Below are 24601 nucleotides of genomic sequence, written 5' to 3' on the forward strand. Positions count from 1 at the left end.
CTGCCTGTCAGCTTGCTCTGGTCCGTTTCAGTGGATTTGCCATAAAGGCTTGAATACATGTGCACTCCAAATGTAGGTGCGGCTAGCTCAATTGTCTTCTCATATATGTGTGACAGAAACACTCAAAGTGGTTCAGACCATTTGTTGCCTTTTCTAAGAAGTCAACCTCAGATGGAGTGGATGTGCTAGGAGACAATTCAGCAGAACAGTGTCTGCAAACGGCAATTTTTATGTCTTTCTCAGACACTTCTTCACTTCACATCCTTCCACAATGCCGACATGTCAACTTAATTGTTTGGTAAATTTTTTCAGTCTTTTGACTTGTTAGGCCAAACAACGAAAGTGCTTTTTTCACAATTTTCGGCAGATTAATTTCGGTGGCCAAACATTCGGTGCATCCCTACTGTATGACATAAATTTCACTCATGATTTATCATTTCAAGAATTCTGATGCATACTCCTACCTTTCCTAGAACTTAGCTGTGTACAAAATGACACTCAGATAATTACTATACAAATGTTGAAGATGCTGCTTAAATTAGCCTTTTCCTGACACAATTTCCTGTAACATAAGCATTTATAAATACCGCTCTAAGATTAAAATTAGTGCGATGAAGAGGAATCGAAAGAACAATACTAAAACTGGTCTACTGAAGTATAGGGTTTAGCAAATTACTTTCCTAAAACAACTCAGGTACAAGATTTCCAGGTTCACTGTTGTAGGACTATACCATACAAGTCAAGAGTTATCACGCTGCAGAGTGCTACTCTAACATACTTTGTGCTTAATGTTTCATTGCTCTACTGTCTCTCATCTTTACCCTCTCTCTCCTAGAGATCAATGTCCTTATGCAAATTGAGGGTTCCTGTTTAGATCTACAGTGGAACCGACTTTCCAAAATAAATCTGCATTAAAGCGTCATACATATTTCATGGACTTAAAGTGCAGTAAGAGCAAACCATTTTGGATAGAGGAGCTCCGAGGAGTTTACAACAAAGCAGAAAAGAAAACGTGGCGTAGTATGACATCATTTGGTATTGATGAGGCCTTATTACATTTGAGAAAAACCAGCAGTAGATTGTGAACATGCCTTAGTTGTCAATAATGAGACGCAAAGACAAAGAAATTTCAAAAGATATCAAGAGTCATTAGAGCCACATGAGATGTGTGTAGTAGCAGCAGGCAACCATGGATTTGGTTTCAGGTTACCTTCCCCTGTCATGGAGCTTTTAGGCTCACTTTTCACTGTTTGGCTAGTCTAATGCTGGAGGCAAAGTCCCCCAGCATGGCAGAGATACAGTCCCCTAGGTACAGAACTGTTTTGTGAAGAACTGAAACAAAAATACTCCCCGCAAAGAGTTTATCTGAGGTAAAGCCACATACTCTCTCTGTGCATATTGTCATTGCTCAGCCATAGGCATACATGGCATAACACTGCACATTTCCACGACGTATTATATTGAACCGCCTTAAATGAGTTCAGAGCAATAAAGCTTTTTGCAAGTTTTATTGCGCAAACAATATTCTGCCATGTGTCAGAAATAATCTCAATGAATTGCAAAGAAACTGAAGAGCCAGCAAACATTTCCACCATCCCTGCTTAGAAAACCTCCCTCTGTCATGCCTCAAATTTACGATAACAGTTAAATTAAGTAAAAGGGTTAAAATGCTGGAAGGCAATATTGATAATTCCATTGAAAATGCAGAGGGAGTTTGTCAATATTAATTTTCCTGAACCCAAAGGAGCATCCCAACTGGTGCGTCATTTATTCACAGGGCCTGAATCATGTACTCTGAAGCTGAATCGACCCCCTGTTAGACCCCCCCCAGGGCAAAGAGCTACAGCCATGACCTTTGACCCTTATAGACCAATCTTACCCAAATAAAGACACTGTGTGTGCATCTGGCCAACCACATTTTGTAAACAAACAAATATGCATAATACATTTACATACATTTCTTTCCGATATATATATATATATATATATATATATATATATATATATATATATATATATATAGTATTTATGTATAGTATTTTTCAAGGCTTCCTGTCTGGCATTCAACATAAAACAACATAAACATAACATAAAAGAGTTAATCAAACGTCTCTCACCTTTTTTCTTCAAGAAGGCTTTTCTGGTGGCCAAGGGACTCTGACGTACTTTTGGGTTCTGTAGAAATTTTATAGCAGTGGTAATCTGGGAAGAGACAAATGTGATTTAATTCGTCATAATGAGATAATGTGAGAGAAAGAAGGTCTGCAGGAAAGTGATGCTTTTAACAGTACAAACAACAGTCTAGACCTTCTTTAAGAAAAAAAGGTTCGTTACAAGTCCAGACCCCCAAAAAAACAAAAAACAAAAACATAAATGGATTCCATTTGATAGTTGCTTCTAAGCCCCCACACTCAGCAGTGAGGAGACCACCTGACCACTTTCCAGCTAAATGTGGGGAATGACCAAATCAGCAGTTATAAAATTAGCCCATCAAGAGTGCTGGACAAATGGAGTATGGAGCTTAATTTGCTATTACCCTCTTAAAGACAAACTTCCATTCTTAAGTGCGCAGTGGAAGAAAATCTATACTTAATGCAGAGGTGATCATTTGTATCTAATAACTTGAGAATCCTAGGCTGAAAACTTCTGTAATTCTTCCAGTTAAAAACCTGCCATGATCAAATCACCCAGCCTGAATGTTGTAATGACTTGAAACGTTAATGCACTAGAACGTTAAATAGCATCAGAACATCAGTAGTTTTAAGTGCACTGCGTTCATCGATTCTATTATGTTTTCCTTCGAGATGCACCTTAATTTTCCACCCCAGTATGCATTTCCAAGAATTGGAGGGAGAAAAAAAATCTTCCTCAAATGGCATTAAAACATAAATTTGAAGTGGGCGCCATGAAGTGGCGCCTCCTAAAATAGATAAATATGTAAGAACACAGAGAAAGGGGAAACACACTGGAGGGGAGGTTTAGATGACTTATTATCGCACCTGTGGTCCCTGTGATTCAATTGTAAAAGTCATCCCTCTAATAGGTTGAAAGGTTTTGATTACTCTTCTTTTCTCTTAGTGTTGAAAGATACAAAGTGATTGAGCGCCCTGCCAGTGGTAATTCGTTTTGGGTAATGCATTGCATATACTATGAACCTGTTTCAATCCAAAATAATTGCAGTTTAAACTTGTCCAAGGGGTAGGTGTGGCAGGGAGGCAGTGCAAAGAGCTAGATTTCTGTGACAAACACACAGTACAGTAGAGGATCCCGGCACGGTCAACTTTATGGAACTGGTTAAGACTAAAGGACTAAGAATAAGCTCAAAAGTTACTTAACTCTTTTAGTTTAATTAGGTGCACACATGAAAACACCATGCAGCATCCACAGACTTGCAGCAGTATAATACTATACTGTAAAGTTACTGTGAGATAAATGCCAATACGTACCAGATTCATCCCAAGAGAGGCTGGCACTATTTATTTAGACACTAATCTACCATTTCACTGTGACACTACTGTGACCTTGATGTACATAAAGGTTAAGCAAAGGCTATGGAACTTCCTGTATCTCTATATGCTGAGGGCTTATTAAAGTCAGTCACCCGGAACCTTCATTGTGACAAGCAGATTAAACCATTTGCATGGTGAACCCCCAACTCGTGTTCTGGGCCAAAAGATACAGTCAAAACACAGAGAAAATATCCCTTTGATAACAAGACAAAATCATGCTGCTCTTGGCAAAGCTCTTCCTGTTCATGTCAGGGAGCCAACAAGACTACTTGTGGTAAAGGCAGAAATCAGAGTTAACAAACATCTACTAACATCTACATCTAAACACTAAAATCTAATATTCTAATATTTATTCCAGTAAATAAGAGTGATGCAGGCCCTGTGGGAGGTAATGACCTAATAGCGGAAAAATATGCTGAATGAGCAAACCTTGTTTACGTTCGCTTAAAATTTCGATAGCACAACATTGACAAGAAAATTGTATCAATGTTAATAGGCATAAGTATGACATGTTAGTGAGGACCGCAGCTAGCTCAGCTCGGCACACTAATGAGGCAAATGTCAATTTGGTTAAAACTATAGTGGTAGATCTTCAGGGAGCAGAAAAGTGCACTTCTTAGCAGATGACATAGATGCTTTGCACAAGTTCCATCCAGACATCTCAATCAATTATAACCACATTGCACAGGTTTCAGTCTTGTCTTGTTATTGACTTACAGATCATCCCAGTTACAGTGTTGGGTAGCACACAACTGGGCTTTTAGGGGGGTAAGATGGATAACAGTACAAGGCACATTTGGGTTGGCAATATAAATAACTACAAATAAAAAATGATGCATTTCCTTCTGTTTGGTAAACTAGTGAATCCTTTTTGGTTAAAACCAAAACAGTTAGGCTCGTTTGTAAAGCTTCTTGTAAAGCGTTGACTGCTAATGCACCAAAGTGCTTCATGTTTAGAGCAATAATCTTTGCAAACCAGATAACCACTAGAGTGTCAGGTAAAGCCGAAAAAGAGGCGAAAACTCAATCACAGGAAGAGATAACATTAACCAACACACTTAAAAGGGAGTGAAGTTGATGAACGGACAAGATTACAGCAGTGTTATTGAGTTTGGATTGGACAAGACTTTGCACTGCACTTGTCTGAAAATTACAATTGTGATACCTTGAATTGTGAGAAATGAGGTTGAAATCCAATTATGTTCGAACCACATGGTTGGATGCCTGAGGGAATCCATGTAACCAGTTGTATATTTTTGCTTTAACTAGTAATGGCAATTAACTATACTATACTATACAGTAAGCCCTATGGATATTTTGCAGGTGTGCATTATGGGGTTTCCGGATCTGAGCAGTTGGAAAATTCAGACGTTCTATGGTGAAACTGTGATGCACTGTATACCTTACAAACTTTTCTTTTGGCTGGTTTCAGTATTTGAAGTTGCAGCAAGTTTCAGTATTTGAAATAAACAACATTTAAACCACAACAGATGAAAATGACGCCTCACAAAAAAAGACTCGAGACTCAACTTAATTATTCAGGCCAACCCAAACCACCAGTTGACTAACAATCACTCCGAACTGAAAGTATTAAAGGTTAAAATGCAGTGTTTGCAACTGTGACTTTCTTTTCTTAAAAAGGTTCACTGCATGTTCTTGAACTCTGCGCGGCTTCTGAATCAACTTACAGAAATTTTTATTCAAATACTACACATTTTAGCAACCCAGGGTTTACCTAAACTTCATTTCCTATCCAAAGTGGTTTTGTGGAGCAAAACACTGCATAAAAAGGTGATTCAAAAGTAGGAAGTCAAGTCACATGTACTTCTTAATTCTTTTTTTTTTTTTTTTTTTTACAGAACATTAAATTTCCATGCATTTAGCAACTCCTTAATCTATGTCATCTATTCCACAAAAAGGTATACGTACACATTTTATCTGCAGCAATGAGGACATTCAGAGGGCATGATACAACTAGAAGTTGGGTGGGGGGGTGCAATGGAGGGGCTAAAAGGAAATCATTAGTAAGTATAGGATTCAGTCTCAGTGTGAATCAATTCATTCCAAATTGCCCTGGCCTGTACATTTGTGGAGAAGTGCCCCTGATATAATAACAGACTGATAGACATGAAAAAAAATTGTGTTAGACTAGTCTCAAATTTCCCCCCAAACACACGTTTGGAGGACCAAAAGCAAGAGAAAGTGAGAGACGGCAAAAAATGAAGCTCTATATTAATTTGGTGCTTTCATGGATGATTTGCTATCAGGGGCAGCTGTCTTAAATGACTTAACCCAATACCTTTCTGATACCAGAGCCCCGTCAGAAAGGAATGAAGTTTTAATGCAATTACTGTATTTCCTTCAGTCGCTTGACTGCTTGATGTGGCCAACAGTGCTTTTTAATCTTTTTAAAAGAGCAGCTTTAAATGCCCTTCTAATTGTGACATCTTACCCACCTTAATGTGACCTTCAGTGGAGGCCTCATGGGGGGAGCTATAGGAAATTACTGACCCTGAGAGATCAGGAAGTGAGGTGCAGACCCGATCATTTGGCTAACCTTCACATGCACACTCGTTTAAGATTCTACGGCCCTGCTGTAGCTGAACCATTCTGACAATGACTGTACAAAAATACTTTTTGTGTCTTGCCTTCTTTGCTTTTCAGAGAAGTGACAAAGTGAGAAAATTAAAAGAAGAACCATTACTAAAACTCAGCATCAGTAAAATCTGATAAAAAGGAGTACTGGTGGAACGCTTTTTTTCTTCTCCTGACTAAAACTCTGACCCTAAGCTCTGTTTTAGTACTTACATACTATTACATTTGTTAAAACGGTGCAGTAAGTAAAAGAGTAAATACAGTGGGTTGGTTTTCTGTGTCTTATACTGTCTGAATGTGGTCAATCTTTATCGAATGATGGTAACTTTTGAAATTTTAAAAGGTCAGAGTCAACATTTCAATAGATGAAAAAGGGTCATGGAAAACTTCATTGACATTTGCTTTGCAAAGGTTTAAAAATAACATACAGCGCTGTATCAGTGTCAGTTTTAGAGCCATGGGCAAGGCTACAATCATGACATCAAAAGCACATTATGCAATTTTTGTAAAGGGGGGGCGGGGTGGTGGACGGAAATCAAGCTTTTTTTAAGACCACTGCATGTACAGACCAAACTTTCCATTCAGCAGCATTTCCCTATCAGAGCTCTGTCATCAAAAAACACAAACATGGAAAAGTTGAGTAGGTGCAACGGTAAGAAACACTAGGGGCTAAAGTACATTTGATCCAGCGAGGACACTATCAAACTGTAAAAACTGTGCAGAGTACACATAAATAGTGATATTAGTCATAAGAACTACACTAAGGCTATCACAGAAAAAGAAATGTTGCCTGGCTCCTGATATAAAATTTTAAAAACTACAGTCACATATTTTATGATTCAATGTGCTGGGTATGCATGGTCATGTCATGCGATTGCTTCACTACCTTCATATTGTACATTTAAGTTATGATATGAATCTTGAGAATAAGCTCAACAAGTGTGATGTGTGTTTTTACAGGTTGTAGTTCTTCCTCTTTTAAAAGCTGGATTAACAGGCTAAAGTGTGAAGAAATGGTTCAATGGTTAACAACAACAACAACATGAAGCATTTTGTTTATTCTTGTGAGATCGAAACATGTGGCATCCAGCCAACTCAAAAGTAGCTTGAGAGACACGATATAAAGCCGAGTCTGACATGTCTTAATGTGTAACTGCCAGCCGCGCTGCCTGGGGTTGCCCTTGCTTAACTAGCGAGACAGATGACTGTTTGGATAAGGACATCCCCAGCGGGGCCCTGAGAGCCCCGATGACTAAAGAGCAGTGACTCCGTCAGTGACACCTCACTTTCACCCACTTTGGACACAAATACTTATATAGCCCACAAATTCCTTTTAATTCAGGTAAAAGGCCCAAACCATGAGTCTGGAGCTGCTCTGAGAGATGAGGGTCATCAGATATTAACCCATGGCACTTTAGCTGTGGGGGGTGCAAGAGGGGAGTCACAGTGGAGCACAACAAACTACTTAGCCACCACAAAACAATCCAGCCCCTTCTCAGCTGCAATCCAGTAATGGATACTTCCTCAGCTCCTCGATTGGTCAAAATGTTTTCATACAATAATTTAATTCAGAAACACATTTACAAAGCAGGAGTAATCAATTTTAATTAGTTGATTTTTTTTTTCATTCGCATAAAATTTAATGTACTGCCATCGATCTCCTTTGTTCTTTAATGCAGTGCCTCTTTCCTGTAATTCAAAGCTTTTCTTCTATTTTTTTCCCTCTTTTACAGTCAATGATGACATTCTGTGACAAGCAGCTTCGTGTGCTTTTAGGTATGTGGAATGAGTGTTACTTAACATGAGAGTGTTTACGATGAAAGTTCAGAACAGCGGAATTTACTAAAAGAGTGTGGTTATACTTTGGTTTTGAAATGTGTTGCGTATAAAAACATTTTGTTGAAAAATTAGACATCAAATATATGATTTTTTTTAAATAATACAAATATAAAACTTAAAATAAAAATGTTATTTCAGTTTCATATTGTGCACCATTTTTTAAATTAACAAAAACTATAGTGAGGTGAATGTCAATGACGGCATTTTGTGGCAAGCCGCTTCATGTGCTTTTTAGATGACCATTGCCAGACACAGTGGAAGGTACAAAAAATCGGGTTAAGTGTAAAAGTGATTTATACATGTGTTACTATAAGTAATTTAAAGTAAGTTCAAAATTGAGACATAAAATATATGGAAAAACTTTAGTCACTCTTCATTGGCTGCTCACTTGAATTTCTTAAAACTTAAATTACATACTTCTCTTCATTCAAAATGCACAGAGGTCAATAAAAACAAACATTTACATTATGAATGATACATTTTTAGCCACAATAACTGGATCTGAATGAATCGGTCTAAAGCTCTTTTGTGAACAGAAACACAAGCAACCAGCCACAGTGACATCAACAAAGACAAAGCCTTTTCTTAAAACCGCCACTGCTCTGTGTGTTGTCCTTCATATCATCAAGGCCCGCAAGCCTTTCACATTCAATTAGTTGATTGAGGCAAAATGCAAGCGGCACCAGCAGCAAACAACGTGAAGCTTGTGTCCGAGCGACACGCCACAGAAGTTGTGTTGTGGTGTCACAAGAAGAGCCGCTTCCGTCACAAGCAACTTAGAGTGACAAGCCTATCCTCCTTTGTTGATCCAAACTGCTCCTCTCACTGAAGCGGCACCCACCCAAAGACACACATACACCCTGCAATACACATACACACACAGCAAAGCAACTACAAGTGAACCACTGCGATAGGCAAATAAAGCAGGGAGCTTGGGTGAAGACGCAGTGAGTTGGCGTCAGTTTTGCGTGCCGTTCTGCCAGCCTGCCAAATTGACTAATAAAACTAGAATAGAGAGGCCAGTGACAATAGAGAGAGAGAGGTGTCCTTTTATTGATCAAATTATTCCTTCTTGGGTACACTGTGCCACCGGATGAGAGTGCGCTCACAAAGACAACCAGACAGATTGTGACATTCCAGTGACATTATAATCGGGCGTCAACCCTTCTCCAGTCAATAGGCTGTATGCACTAATCGTGCGTCTTGGATCAGCAATTTCATGGTCTTCAAAGGGGGCCAGGAATTGGTGGCATGACCCTCCACACGGGGTGAGACCCCTCTTTCCTCACCGGGTGCCACAGAGAGAGGGAGAGGAGTTAGTGTTAAGGGAGACGCATGGAGGCAGGAGCGGAGCCAGAGAAGATTAACATCGCCATCTACTGGTCAGGGGTGGTACAGGTGGAGTCAAAGGGAGGGGGGAGAAAAGCCTGGCAGTTTACCCTTGTGGCCTGTCTTTCACCGAGACCTGTCAGAAACATTTAGACACACTTGCCAAGACAATGGGCCACACGTCTACAGCGGCAGATAAGTCAAGACTGAAATCACCATCAAATGAGGGAGGAAACTTAAAGCAGTAGACCATCGTTTGGTTTTGGTAAAACAGAGCAGGCAGAGTCTGTTCCTGATCACACTAAGTGACAAAGAAAAATGTTGGCTAATTCTCCTTTTCTGGAGGCTTCCAAACTGCCAGTAAGAATTTAACCTCGAGAGGAGGATAAGCATAAAAAGTGTACGCCGCTGACGGCATCAGAAAACACCACTCATCAGGGTCACATAAGTAGCAGTTCTTTTTTCTCGTTTAACCCCGATGCCAGAGAGGATACAAACACGACAGCTTGTCAGATCAAATAATAATTCTTTATTTCAACCTTTCTCAACCAGTGAGGTAACAAACTGGAGATTTTACTGGTTATAAAATGTCATAAAATGACAAAAGCACGTATGACATTCGGTTTATACATGCCACACCTAAACATAATCCACCTCTTCTGAGAAGTTCAAACAGATTATTCAGGTTTTACAACATGTTTGCCAGAAACAAATGTGACAAATCCATCCATCTGCCTTAAATGAAAAGTTTGTACATTTAGGTTATTTCTTTACATGCCACATACATTTTTCAAAAATGTATTTAACATCCCTGTTATATATTGCTTCTAAAGAGTCACTTATTGTACTGTATTCTTCCTAAGAGGGCCATGAGCAATCATTTATTTAAAGACACAGGCTTCCCTCTTCAAAATAATGTCCCCTAAAATGGGAAGATTTAAAATCAGATCAAAACACCAAAACTGAACAAAAAAAAAGGAAAGGAATGTTGCACGTCACTCCTGCACAGCACCCATACTTTTTGTGACTACAGTGAGAGGCAGTGGTCAAAGTTTAGGCGTCAACACCCATCTGAACTCTACGTCAACTCACGTGGCAACAGGGAAAAATACATGTTTTACCAGGCTCCTCCAAAAGAAAGAGGAGAGGAGACAACCCACGGTGAACCACTATAATGTCACACGGGGTGGCGTGTTACAGCGAAGGGGCTGAGTTGGCAAGCAGCTCAGCAGCAGACGCACACCTGTTCTGACATTTTCTGCCGACCTTGACACAGAAAACACATGACAATGCCACTCTGCGTTTCAAAAATACAGGCTGTTTGACGAAGCCCCTTCACTTCCCCTTTTCTCGTCCCCATGATACCTAATACCACTTTCCACACAGTATGGAAGGGGAGAAAATCATGACGTAGTCCTATGTATGTGAAGAGGGACGGACAGCAGGCAAGTCACGTATAGTTACAGTAAATAACAAAGAGATACCGGGAGTAGTAAGGGGAGACGTACAAAAATATGATACAGAGTCATATTTGGCAACCAACTATAGCTTTTTTTACAGGATTGAACACACTCTGGAAATGACAATAAGGCCTCAGACTAGCTTAAATCGTTTACATTTGCGTCATCTCATTCTCACCCTTTCTTTTTGAAATTCATGACAGAGCCACAATACATTCATCCATCTACTGTTTTAATCAAAGAGAAAACAAAGTACTGCTGCCAAGAGAGCTACACAGGAAAACAAATGCAATCTTCCTGTTAATCACTGCATTAACAAGAAGTCGACAGTCTTGACGCACATACCAGGGAGGGGAGCCGGTCCAGGTGTTGGATAATTGTCAGTTGTGCCAGTGGCTACGGTTGCTTTTTTACTGTGCCAGCCTCTCTTTTGCTGCTGGTCTACACTTGTGCCCCACCTTAATGATAGCTTTTAAAAGGCCTCTTTCTGCTGAAGACTGCATACAGACACAAAGAAGTCTTGGCAAGAGTTTCTCCATGCTGACTGTAGTGGACTATAGATGAAGGCATAGACGTCTCGCTATAATCAGTGCCAAGTGATGTGTAGCTCGATTTTAAAGAAGCATGAGGAACGTCTCATTTAAATGAAAGGCCAAAAACCACTTAAAAAAAACAAAACACATATAGGCTTTGTAATCTTTCTGAAAAACAGGTCCATATATCCTCTTTCTGGAAAGCAGCCACATATAAGAAACACATCACAGTAGCCCGCAGAACAACTTGTCAAGACAGCAACTTGTCAGAAATGATTCAAGCGTTTCTTCTTTCATTCAGAAACAAAACTCCTTCAGCTGCAGGTGAGGATAACGTCATTCTGAGACGAAGAGATGAATTGCAAGACGGTCTCAACTTTTCATTACAAAAACACACTGAAAACTTTACAATATACTGCCAATGCACCTCTGTATCACACATCTAAAGTTGGGCTAATTAGACTGCAAAATTTTCACTTAAGTACTCTATTTTTGCGTTTCTGTATTCTGTCACTTTCATTTTGGTCTAGAGTAGCCCGCTATCTCTTTTTTTCAGATTCACCAGATAAAGCCACAATCTCAGGGCGCCACACACAGAGAAACTCTGAAATCCCATTAGCATTTTGCTTTCATTATTTTTAATCAAACCCAGAAAACTGACACATATTAATTAATATCCATTACCAGTTTTTTGCCCCTCTCCCAGAGAAGAGGTTGGGGGGAAAAGAAGCAATTAACTTAACAAAATAATCAAAAAAATTGTTTCAGAAATCCCTGATAAATGTCATGTGAGGTCCCGTCTAAATGTAAGAAGTGTAATACATTCTTGCTGTCATATTCCATTAAACTGCTATTACAGTCTTGATAGAACTATTAGTCACTACATTATTAATAACATTAATGTATTTACATTTTGGGTGTACAAGCCTGCTTTCATGCAATAATTTATGAACCCGACTACAGATATGTTATAACGTTACCCATCTAGGCTCTTTTGTGTTTATTATTGATTGTGAAAACAGTCAAAATTCCAAGTCAAATCCCCCTCTGCCCCCCCACCCCCTTAATGTATTGGAGTGGGCTGTTTACATTAAAGGAGTGGAATAAAGTGCATTTACATCTGAAGCATAACTTCATAATTTACATTCCAACATTTATTAGAGGTGACAAACGAGCATTTGGTCCACTTGTGCTTTTCCACAATGCAGCACTCATTCAATCCATATAAATTACAGCTGGGCTAGGGAGTGCAAGAGCAAATTATTTTATTATATTTATGCATGTATGACTCTATAGGGGGTTACTGAGACAAACAGGGAATTACTTGATTAGGCCAACTCTGGTTAACAAAGAAAGAAATATGAGACTGAGGGCTGGGCCAATCAAATTTCAGCATTATTCAAATGTTTGGCCATAATTTAAATATCTAAAATACACAGATCTTGGTGTAAAAGCTTTAGCTCTACAACAGTGTGTATTTAACGGTGTATTTATAAAATGAGCAGACTGCAGACCCTACATTTTATAGTAGAATAAGAACAGCACTACTAAAACAGCTCTCTATACTTTATAAAATACACAGTATTAGAACAGCAATACTTAAATTAGCTCTCTATACTATGTAAAAATACACAGTATAGAGAGCTATTTTAAGAATTGCTGCTCCAATGGCCCACTCTTAGCTAGAGCAAATATTATTCAATTAAAAGAAACTTGCCTAAAAGGCAGTATTATATTACATAATTAGACAGGGCAGCATTTTCAGAAGTGTAGTTACAAATGCACTGAGGGGATCCCAGCATTTGAACAAATATCTGGCGCTGTAGGGGAGCTTGCCGACAAATTAACAGCTAATAACTTACTGGGAAGCCAGATAAAAGGAGAAAAAAATGTTCCCCAAAGTGTCAATTACAAACAATTTTTCCTCTGATTTCCACACTTGTGAAAGCATGATGTTCTAAAAAGCATTTTCAATAGTGTACTAAAATAGCTAGTTGTTCATTTCTTTCTTTTTTATTATTTTTATTATATTTACACACTGGATTCATTCAGAGACAAATAATTCAGCATCGGCAGCAAGATTGTTAGGGATAGCTCTGAAAGCGCGAGCATATGAGAGCACTTGCTGGTCAGAGAGGGAGAGAGACAGGCAGACGGGTGCAGGGACAGGGGGAAATGAAGGGGGATTCAATCAAATTCATGTTCATTAAAAGCAGAGGATATCACAAAAATTAGAAAGATGCTGACAAATCAAAGGGTCTCAGTACCTGAATTACCATAGTCATTTACTTATTAGAGCCAGGATGCTTCCTGTCAATCAAGAGCCATCACATTCTCCATTTGCGGCGGAAAGCCAGCGTAATTGCTTCTCATACTAATCAACACAACTTGTGTAATTATGCCTTGAAAGTGACATTGGAGGCTGAGAGCGATGTGAGCAGTCTTGACAGCGGAGACATCTCAGATTCATCGGGAGATTTCCAGCCTCGCTGCGAGGAGACAAGCCACTCTCAGACCAAGTTACTCACTCGAGCAGTTTACAACCATAAACACAAAGAAAAGACGATAAATCAAGTTGAAGTAATTACAAAGCAGAATACAGAGGATAAAGGAAGCTCAGCTCAATAAGGCCACTTTCCCAAGTATATTGAGGCAAAATGACTATGCTGTAATTAAACTGGTGTCGTATTTCTATCATTTCTTAAGTAAACATATTATGACAGTTCACTAAATTGTGGGAGAATAGGAAATTACAGCTCTGTTACCATGCTGTTTACATTAATATACTTGCTGAGACGAAAACCCTACAAATACAGTCCTAAGTATTCATTAAAGTTTTTGAATTCGGCTTAATCACAGACTTTACATGTGTCTCCAAAATGAACTTTGCGTAAAACTAGCGTTAACATTCCTCTGAGGATTTCCTCATTGGAAAACTATCCAAACCATATTCCCAGGCTGCATCTGTCACACTGCGGTCCAGCTAGGAAGGTCAAAGCGAGGTCAAATTACTGCAACAAATCAAGAACCACGGGTCACGACATGAAACACTATCTACATAAAATATGTGTATTATTGACACACAGTGGCAACAGCTTCTTCTTCATTTACTATGAACTTTACAGTGAATTAAGGGATTTTCAATGCTCATCTAAATCCCCAAAAAAACGCTATTGTCGGCGGTTGGCAATGATCTAGTCCAGCTCAGCACATGAGGCAGAAGCCACAAAAGAAATAAAATGTATAAAATGGGTTAGACTCATCTGTGCTCATCGTTTTTCAAAGAGGTGGGAGGAACCAATTCGGAAAAAAAGTCACCAACATCAAAAAGAAGTCAACTGATAATTCTGGCATAGTATGAGGGGAATAAGCGTAATGATTTCATCTGTGAACAGAAACGAAGATGAGAGATTTATGGCTCGTAAAAAGTTCAAACGACAGAAAAACCAAAAATCCTTGTCTGTGTCATTCCTCGCTCATGACCTCCAAACTTTAGCACATGTTGAAGACAAAGTAGAGAAATGCTCTTTTGTGGCCAAATATGAGAAAAACAAGTACAGTTACTGACATAGAAAACAATCGGCTTTTACAGGAAAAGCCTGTGTGATTCACCCCCTGTGTTCAACTCTAATGAGTCAAAAAGTGTGACCTGCACTTAAACAAGAAGTCACAGCCAGAAGCTGTAAACTCATTTTCCCCATCTGAGCCAGCAACATCGGCAGGACCTGGAAGATGTGCTCCGAGCATGCACGATAAATCTGACGTGAAATCATAATCATAAAAGCAATTAGCTGACCCTGCGCCACTCGTCCTTGGACATGACAGTGAGAATTCATACAGAGTCCTCTAAGGAGGCAGGCTGCCGGGTTGGGCGAGGAGGGGAAAAAGTGCTACACAGCAACATTAAAATGGAGGGCCCTTCCTGTATCATTAACCACAGAAACAAACAGCGCATGATGCACAATGAGTGTTGTGCTGAGAAACAGAGAATTGAGCTTTTATGCTTTTCATAGTGAAAACGGCACCACGACCACTGAATCAAACCGCGGTGCGCAGATGTTTCACATGTGAACCTATAGGCATAGGTGACAAAATACAACTGATGGCATGACATCACCACATCCTACATCATGCTGCACAAGCCCACGCTGTGAAATCCAGTTTTCATAGGACACTAAAAATAAGTTTGCTTATCTGAAAGGAAACATAAATATGAAGACAGATGATGTCCACACATGCCTTTGTTCTGTGCATCTGCAGAGCGTGCAGCATGTTTACAGTCAATGTGACGGGATTCTGAATCTATTGACAGCGAGATGGCAGGTGATCAGATTTATTCGACTTTTCTCTTTCAAGGAGCATGTTCGAATCTGAGAAATCTCTCTTCACACACCCTTTTATGCGCACACACACACATAGAGTTTCTCGCCATCACTTCCCACCCAGTAATTACAGCGAGGCCGAACTAGTGGCTGCCACCTAGTGACCGTCTTCTCCAATAATCATGAAATATCTCTATGGCTCGCGCCCCCACTCGGACCATAACTCTCCTTTACTGCAGACAGCTCCAATAAAGGATTACAATTACAATTAAAGTAATGAGCAAAGAGGAAAAAAGGAAAATCTCAGAGAAGGTTCCCTAGACTAACTAAATGGTAGCCTAGTTTCTTGACAGAATGGAGTTACCATACCAGGCTCATTACCGGCTCCCATTTCTTATTCTGCCCCAATAATTAATTTGGAGCATGTTGAAACCTGGAGTCCTCAAGAATTAAAATAATAATAGTTTTAAAAGTGATGAATGTGAAATGAATTGAAATATGAATTATCAAAAGAGATTAACTTCTTGTTATTTTTGCTTTATGGTGGTCAAAATGTAAAAGAAAAAAAGTTAAAATCCCGTCAAATATGTTGTATTATCTGGGTTTTGTTTTTTTTTATTCTGCAAATGATATAATCCCGTGAAGAAAACACACACACACACAGACAGAAAGGATGCATTGGTGTTAAAAGTGCATGTATTTCACAAACACATGTTCCATGGGGAAAGTCATTAAACGTCAAAAATAACTGAGTCAAGACCCGAGAGTAACCTCTGACTTCCTGGTATCACCACTGTGTTACATTTGTGTTACACCTACGCATACAAAAAAAAAAAACTCTTTTCAGGGCTACAGTAACATATGAGGAACATCTGTCTGCCTGCGACTCGCGGGGCTCAGCAGCAGCGCTGCCGGGGAGGGAGAGGCGAAATGAGGAGTAAAAGAGTCCAAGAAAGACAAAAGGGGACAGTAGCAGCGGTAGCGCGTTCATGTCGCTGGCTGGACCGATTACTGTTGGTACGTCCTCTGCCAACCTGCCAGGTCCCCCACAACTCCTGCACTTAGCACACTGTTCCTTTCCCCCCCCATAGTATGATGGCTATTGCAGAGGGGCTACGGAAATTTGGAGACTGCTGAGCCAAAACAGATCACTTCAAAGCGGCTTATTTAACGCTTGCTAAATTTTTCATCACAGTCGCTTAATATCCTGGGGAAGGGGAGCTTTTGAAGTTGCTGTGAGACCGGGGATGTTCTTCTTACAATTCTTTTTCCCCTCCCATTACCACCCTCCCTCTGCTGTACTAAACCCCCGAAACTAAAACACATACAGACACACACTCAGTTGACACAAAATATGCCCACATGCACACACAGAGGTGTACAAATGGTATAGATGCACCAACTGCACAGACCAAACACTCGCATCCTCCCCACACATAAACATTTTTTCTTTTGAGGCCTGTGATTGTTCAGTGCCTGGAGACTAAAGGAGACGCCCAAATCTACCAAGGATACCCAAAATAATTAGAATCCTAACTGGTGAGGGGTCAACTCTCCTGTAGATCAGCTGCATTACGACCCTTCATACACAAACACACACACACAGCAACAAAATGTTTCTCAATGAACAGTTAAGCCTTTTTTGTCCTGGATGTTCACAAATAAAATCAAAGACAAACTGACTCGAGACACTCAATGATAAGTTAGCCTGTTATCAGCACACATACAAGTTAGATTTCAGTGACTCAGTCCTCGAGCTTGATAAGAATGACTAAGATCAGATATCACAACTGTATGACCCCGCATCTCCATAACAACTGCAACAATTAGTTAATTAATCCATTTGTTGATAGGCAGAAAATTAATCTGCGGCTATACTGATGATCAATTAGTAATTTCAGTCACTTTCAAGCAAAAAAAAGCCAAAAATTCTTGGGGTTTAGATTCTCAAACAAGATGATTTGCTACTTTTCTTTGTCATATATTATAGAAATGTAAATATCTTTGGTATTTGGACTGATGGTCAGATTAAAAAAAAAAAGAATTTGAATCTTTATAGACAATAGGCTTAATAAGGAAAATAATCAGCAGATTAATCTATAATCGCAGCACTAATCATCAGAAGATATAAACACATTCAAAAAATTTTACTTTAACTATAAAGCAGCTTTTCATTTCCACTTAATCCTGTACAATATCTGGTCTCATATCACAGTCTCCTACGTTACATTGACGCATTTCCTGGTTTCAGATCTGACCACGTAATAAGAAAAACATTCTGATCACGTGATTAAAGGAATGTGTACACATATTATTATTGCTGTGATGTGTATGGGTGGATTCCAAGGCAATGAGGACCGAGTGATTGGAGGAGACGAGGGGTGAGCACAGGGTGTCACTGAATGGAGAGAGCACAAAGACTAGGGAGACACCAGCAAGAGAATGACAGGGGTGACGGCCATGGCAGTGACGAATGGAAGGTGGGAAAGGGGTGGGCGGGTTGTAGACAGAGATGAAGCAAGCCGGGGTGAGGGCGAGCAAAGACCAGCGCCAGAGGCAACAGCAGCGCCTGGCAGTATACCAGTCAACCATGGAACATATAGTCTCTCCCACCCGTTTTTCCTCTTTATAACTGCAGGTCCAGACCTGCCCCTCTGGCCTGGATGGTGGCAGAGGCCGTGGCGCTAACCCTTGAGCTGGGCCCTCATGCCACAGAGAAGAGCCCACGCCGTGCAGTGTGCCAGGGCCTGCTGATCTGGGCGAGGTGAGTCAGAACCTGTTAACATGACTGGTGTCCCCAGCCTGACACACTGGCTTGTCTGACATGCACATGTGCACATAAATGTTAGACAAACGTGTGTGTGTGTGTGTGTGTGTGTGTGTGCTTGCACACTCGCTCTCTCTGCCCTCCCAACCCTGCCAGCACTCCCTTTCCTCTCATCCAGATAAAATCCTTTCAGACATAAATTTCAATTATTCACCTCATCCAAATAATGCCATGTGACAAGAATTATCCCTACTGTAATAATCCACTTAACTGGGAAAGAGCAGCTCATCAAAAAGAGAAAGGAGAAAAGGGGCTGGAAGTGAGGGTGGTGGTGGTGGGGGGAGACTTGTCAACCAGTCTCGAATCAGGACCCTCATAACAAGAATTTCTTCCCTTTTTGAGGAGGCAGTCTTGAAGCGCAGTGGGATGATGAAATTGAAGTAAATTGAAAGAAAGCCTGGGAGAATGCTCCCACAATCAATAACCCCAGGATTAAATTAGCCTTGGCATGAAGGGATGATGGGGGGAGGATGAAGAGTGAATGGTGGTGAATGACATTGAGACATGTAGGCTGAACAATACAGCACTCCTCTAACCTGGATGCTGTGTCCGTAACAAGGACAGTGAATGCACCTGTGATGCATTCCATCCCACTTAGCAATAAGACAGTGCTGGCTATAATCGCTGTCATCACTTGAGTCCTATGAACACTTTCATCTCACATTATGAAAACAACTGATGTTTATTGTTATTTTATGTTGCTAGCTTTGCATATTCACAACTTGGACAACTTACAGGGACTACAGCTTGCATAGCAGGCCACCTTTCTACAACTTTTTTTTCCCGGAGTCATTTTTCCTAAACACTCCACAGACCTCAAACAAAAACATTCATATTCCATAATATTTCTACAATGTACAACTGGATATTTATAACCACACTACTGTAATGTGCCAATGAAGTATTATTTACAGATGCTGTGAAAATATTTTCATTTTACAGCAGACTAGGCCTACATCTTCAAGAACAAAAGGAATTGTTCTTTTTTTGTTAGCGCTGGGAGGATTACAGGCATGTTATGTGACTAAGACACAGCCTATAGTTGACAAAGGTTTACTTATACAGTATCTTTTCTGTTGATGACTGCTGACTATCGACCCAATTGTGGGTCATGACCCTGCCTGAAAAACAATAGGCTAAACCAATTTTCTAAGGGCCACAAAGTTGTGTGGTGAAAGTTTTACACTAAACATGATTAAAGCAACTGTAAAACCACTATGTCTTCTAAAATAGCCCTTTCTATGTGGTTTATATTCTCCAAAGACAAGGGACATAAAGCACCCTCTCATTATAGACCTGAGGACATCAGTTTGGTGCTAAAGTGACTGGCTGCTAATTAGAAGCCTTAAACCCTCAATATCGGTGGGGAATGTTTAATATCATTTGATTAGCCAGTTTGTTGATGAAAAGATGAAAACAAACTTCTTAAAGTCACCAGATCATAAAAAAAAAAAACAAGCTCAATGTTCTTCAAACGGGAGAGTACTACTGACATTCATTCTCTCCAGATACTTTGGTAGTTGATTTAACTGGTAAGGACACAGTTAGAGTAAAGGGACTGAACCTTGTGAAATCAGCTGCTTAAGTGTTCAAAACTCACATACTCAGGGGTACTGACTGCACATGGTAGAGAATCATGGCATGCAACATTTATTCATATTTGAAAATGATCATGTAATAAAGAGGAACTTGTTTTTTTATGATTTGATCCAACCTGCTTTATCGATCTAATAGCCTAAGCATACTCAAGGCATACTTAAATCTTAAATTATTTAGTTATTCTAGTCCACATTGTCTCTGTCAGGTAATTTGTATTAAACACTGAATCCTTACCAGTGCTTCTCTGGGAGGAGCTGCCACATCTTCTCCAGGTGGAAGGCCAGGCTGAGAAGATAAACCCAACACTTGTATTAGAGTGCCATCTACTGGAGGACATAGGCTATGTTGGTTAAATACAGCACTGCTTATATAGCAGTGACATTTACAGTCTATCTATCTCACAGATAATGCTTCTGAAATGAACTAAAACTAACCAATAAAGTTTCAATTTGACTGTCATTAACAATGACTTTACACTTATAGTACGATATAGTTATGTAAATGGAAGAATACTGTAAAATCATTGTGCATTGTGTTTATCTAGCATTCTTCTGCCCCATTTAATGCAGAGTAGAAGAGCTGCAACGATTAAGTGATTAGTTGACTACTAAATTAATCCCCAGCTATTTTTGATAATCGATTAATCGGATTGAGGACAAAAGTAAAAGTAAAAATTCTATGATTTTAGCTTCTTAAATGTGGATATTTTCTGGTTTCTTTCTTCCTCTTTGACAGTAAACTGAATATCTTTGGGTTGTGGACAAAACAAGGCATTTGAGGACATCACTGATCGAAATTTTACCATTTTCTGACATTTTATAGACCAAACAATTAATCGATTAATCAAGAAAATAAGCGTCAGATTAATCGACATAAATTAATCTTTAGTTGCAGCCCTGAGTAGTGATGCTGAAAAAAAATTGGCTTAACATAAAAAGGACTCAAAAGATCTTATGATTCAGATTACTGCAGCTTATATAGTGTGTCATAAATGTGTACCAGAGTAAAGTGGAAAAATAAATCAACAAAACCACACTAATTTTCCAACCCTTCCACAATATTCATTTGATATATTAAGCAGTAAATATTTTGCGTGAAAAGGTGAGATGGAAGTCATGAGCAGTCCATAGATATGTAAAGTTACTTGTAATTTATTATCTCTGAGTTAGGTAAACATAAAGTCTACCTTTGAACGGTTCAGTTCTTAACTATAATATAGGTTACATAGCATGTGGTATAACATATGGTTGCTGAAATGTAAGAGACTGTAAATGTAGGTGTAAAACAGTACACTGTAGGTGTAAAGTGTAAAACTGTCCCTGGCGAGATGTATGAGCCACAGTTTTCTATAATACTAGTATTCTCGTCATGCTATTTCAACCAACACAGTGTTAGCAGTGAGCCGAGTACAAACCACCAGGCTTGTTTGGCTAACAGTGACCTTTCCTCATCATGTCATGTAACTCTGCACATAAAAAGACAGACACAGGGAGTGCTTTTGGTCATGGCACATAGCTAGCCGAGTATGTTAGCAAGCCACACACGTTTTGGCAACATATAAAGCACAAGGACGTCAGCGTGGCCCTTCATGCGAACTTGTCAACATAAGCATGTCTCAGAAGCAACTTTCTAGAGACGTTGAAGGAGCTAGCTAGCATGCTAACTAGCCAGCATGCTAACCTTCGCTTGCAGAGCAGTTACAAAAGTAACCAACGAAACGAAAATGTTGGCATTTAAGGGTCAATAAATATAAACACATTCTAAAAGTTCGCTGTCGTATCTGGACATCAAGAGGTAAATGCTGCATAAATGTAGACCTGTGTTGGTGGATCAGGTTGCTTGGTGGATGCCATCTTTCTATCCCTCGTTTACTTAAAGGCTGCTCGACTGAACAGCGCTCGATTGCTTTTTTTCCTGAAAGATGTCGGCTGTTCATGATGTTCAACCATGATGTGTTCATCACAGATGAACAGAGCTCAGATGAAAACAGAATGAATGAATGAAAGCTTAATTAGATTGTGCTTGGAGCCCCTTGTGTTTTTTCAAGCAACAAGAAAGCACATTATAAACGGAATTGGTAAAAAAATAAAAATGTTAATAATAATAACAACAACACTAAAACTAAAATGATCAAACAAAAAGTAATGCAATATTTTGCCCCAGCCCCTACAAGACAGTCCCAAGAATAATGATGCACCATAAATGCCTTAAGATGTTGTTTCAGGTAATATTGCGCTTGGTTGATGCATTTCCCTTTATATTTTTCTTTTTATTTCATATTTATACTCTTATATTTACATATTTCTTTATCTGCCTCCTTTCTATTATTATTTCTATTCTTTATGCCTTGATGTGCAATGTGTGCAACTGTGACAAAAGAATTTCCCCTCTGGGATTAATAAAGTATTTGATTCTGATTCGGAACACACAATTATAATTAATAAAAACAACAGAAAAATAGTGGAACTTGAGACATCAGGGTTCCTGATAGTCTAGGCGGCCTTGCAAATTCTGGGGCCATGACTGCTCCAAGACACTACAGTCCATCGAGGCCATTATGGCTGACATATCCCTATATAAGCTGTACCAACTAATAGAATATTAATTTTCATAATTGTCACCAAGTAACACATTAAAAGAAGTGAAATCAGCCACTGAGACCATAATGTCATGATGGAAATTTATATTTCCATCATGACATTATGGAAATGTATATTGCCCAAAAGAAGTTAGCAGGCAAGTTTCATGTTTGACAGCATCAGGTTTGTGTCTGCAATCACTCCTTATTTACTGTGTAGTGTACTACATTTAAAGGGTTTGCAAGTGATTCTAATCCAATGCACTTTCTGTTAAATTCAGCAAATATTTCCTCACGGTTCGCTAGCTCTCTGTGCTCTGAAATTTATGTATTTTCCTACACAGCCCTGCCTCTGTAAATGGAAAATAAAGTGACGTGGACCCTGCCCCACAACATTGTTCCAGGCAATTAGCAACGGGTGGTGTTAGTGCTCCTGGGGTTGGGGGGCAGTGACAGAGAGAGTTCTATACACCGGGCACATTTGAACATGCTGGACTCCAGGCACTGTAAAGAAGGAGAGATAGCCGAAAAACAATCAAAGAGGAATAGGTCTGAAGAGTATAAACAGAGAAGAAAGTTATATAACCAGGCAAGGGTGAAGACGTTTCAACACTGGAGAAATCTCAGAGATTTGAAATTTGGGGGACAGAGCTTCTGAAGGAAGGAGGGGTATTTGTTGAGCAGTTTGAGTTTAAATATAAAAAATCCTTCTGCAGAATCACTTACTCTCACTTTAATGTCCGCCATTTTTTTTGAGTGTGTATTATCCACTATAGTGCCCTCCAAAATTACAAAGCAATGTGCTGCTTTTATTTATAGATGCAAAACAGCTGTCAGTGATGACGCAACATGATGACGATAGCAGTGTCTATTATGGGGATTAGTGAATGCGTGAGCAAGGTTGTGTTTGAGTGGGAGAGTTTTTGGATCTGCTTTTAGCAGCATTGTGTCATAAAGTACTTCTGCATTAGCTTCAGTTTATAGCTACTCAGTACTCAACGCATTTAACAATCTTAACAGCTGCTGCAAGTGAAGAATTCAGAGCGGTAGTTGGAGAAGTGAAATATTCTATAAGTCTGGAAGATGGCAATCTGTTAATTGGATGAAATGAAACACAGTACAGGTGGAAAAGGCTAAGACACATGCTCATTGTTGGAAAAGTCATAGTGTCCAAAGTGGGTGAGACAGAGGTTCAATGGCTGTAAGGGGGTGATTCCTAAAGTAGGCAACCAGTCTGTGTTAATATGTTGAGAAGTGAAAAACAGTGCAGTCACCTGTCAGAAGAATGTCCCATGTGGACAAAGTCAAGATGACTGGGCAGGAAAACAGTCTAACCACTACCACAGGACCAGAGCCTGAATAAATGAAAAATAACAATGAATGTAGAGCAGGATGATAAAAGAAGATGGTGACTTACATAGCAGTATTAACAAATGCAACATTTTAGGATTTGTCTACAACTGAAAGGATTCAAAAATGTCGTGAGATGCCTTGTAGTTGTGGACTGGGAAGCTGAGATTGCGTCTTGAAATATATAGTATATATGTAGCTCTAATTAGATCAAGGTACGGATCTGCATAAAAAACTGGGGGAGATTAGATGTAATCCTGGCCTGGCCCTCTTATAGGAGCAGTAAGAACTTCACCTGTGTGTGCCCAGTTGAGACATGAGAACTGCCAGAAAACATCATGGACAGGTCAGCCCAAAAAAGTGCAAGCCTGCTTGGATGAAACCAAACAAAGTGCTAGTCTTTAGTGTCTTTGCTCTTCACAGTCTTAAGACAGATGCATCCAGTAATCTTCCCATTTAAAAACCATGACTATACACTCGAGTAACAAAACAAGGCACAGAGGTCACATTCCTATGGGTTTCTGTTCATAGGGGCATTGTGAGAAAGAGAGAGTGGACAAACTTGCCAAACAATCTGGTAAAAAGTAAAAAAAAGAAAATTTGTCACACTTATTAAACTTTCTAAATCAGAGGAAAAGGGCATTGTATGGAAGAAAATCA

General features: G+C 39.5%; 1 protein-coding gene across 3 annotated transcripts in view; it reads right to left on the reverse strand.

The window, feature by feature from the left end:
- pex14 (peroxisomal biogenesis factor 14) overlaps nucleotides 1-21926 on the reverse strand; it is a 48702-nt gene extending 26776 nt beyond the window's left edge. For all 3 annotated transcript variants that reach the window (XM_038722827.1, XM_038722826.1, XM_038722830.1), the window contains exons 1-3: nucleotides 21831-21926; nucleotides 20248-20298; nucleotides 2118-2202 (exon numbers count right to left, since the gene is read on the reverse strand). In XM_038722827.1, the coding sequence (XP_038578755.1) occupies nucleotides 2118-2202; nucleotides 20248-20298; nucleotides 21831-21866 (172 nt within the window). In that variant the 5' untranslated portion in view covers nucleotides 21867-21926. The remainder of the gene's footprint in view (nucleotides 1-2117; nucleotides 2203-20247; nucleotides 20299-21830) is intronic.
- Nucleotides 21927-24601: the final 2675 nt, after the last annotated feature.

Source organism: Micropterus salmoides, unplaced genomic scaffold, assembly GCF_014851395.1.
Source record: "Micropterus salmoides isolate LMB-PRFRI ecotype aquatic unplaced genomic scaffold, ASM1485139v1 Ms_hic_scaffold_16, whole genome shotgun sequence".
In the NCBI taxonomy this organism is placed as follows: domain Eukaryota; kingdom Metazoa; phylum Chordata; class Actinopteri; order Centrarchiformes; family Centrarchidae; genus Micropterus; species Micropterus salmoides.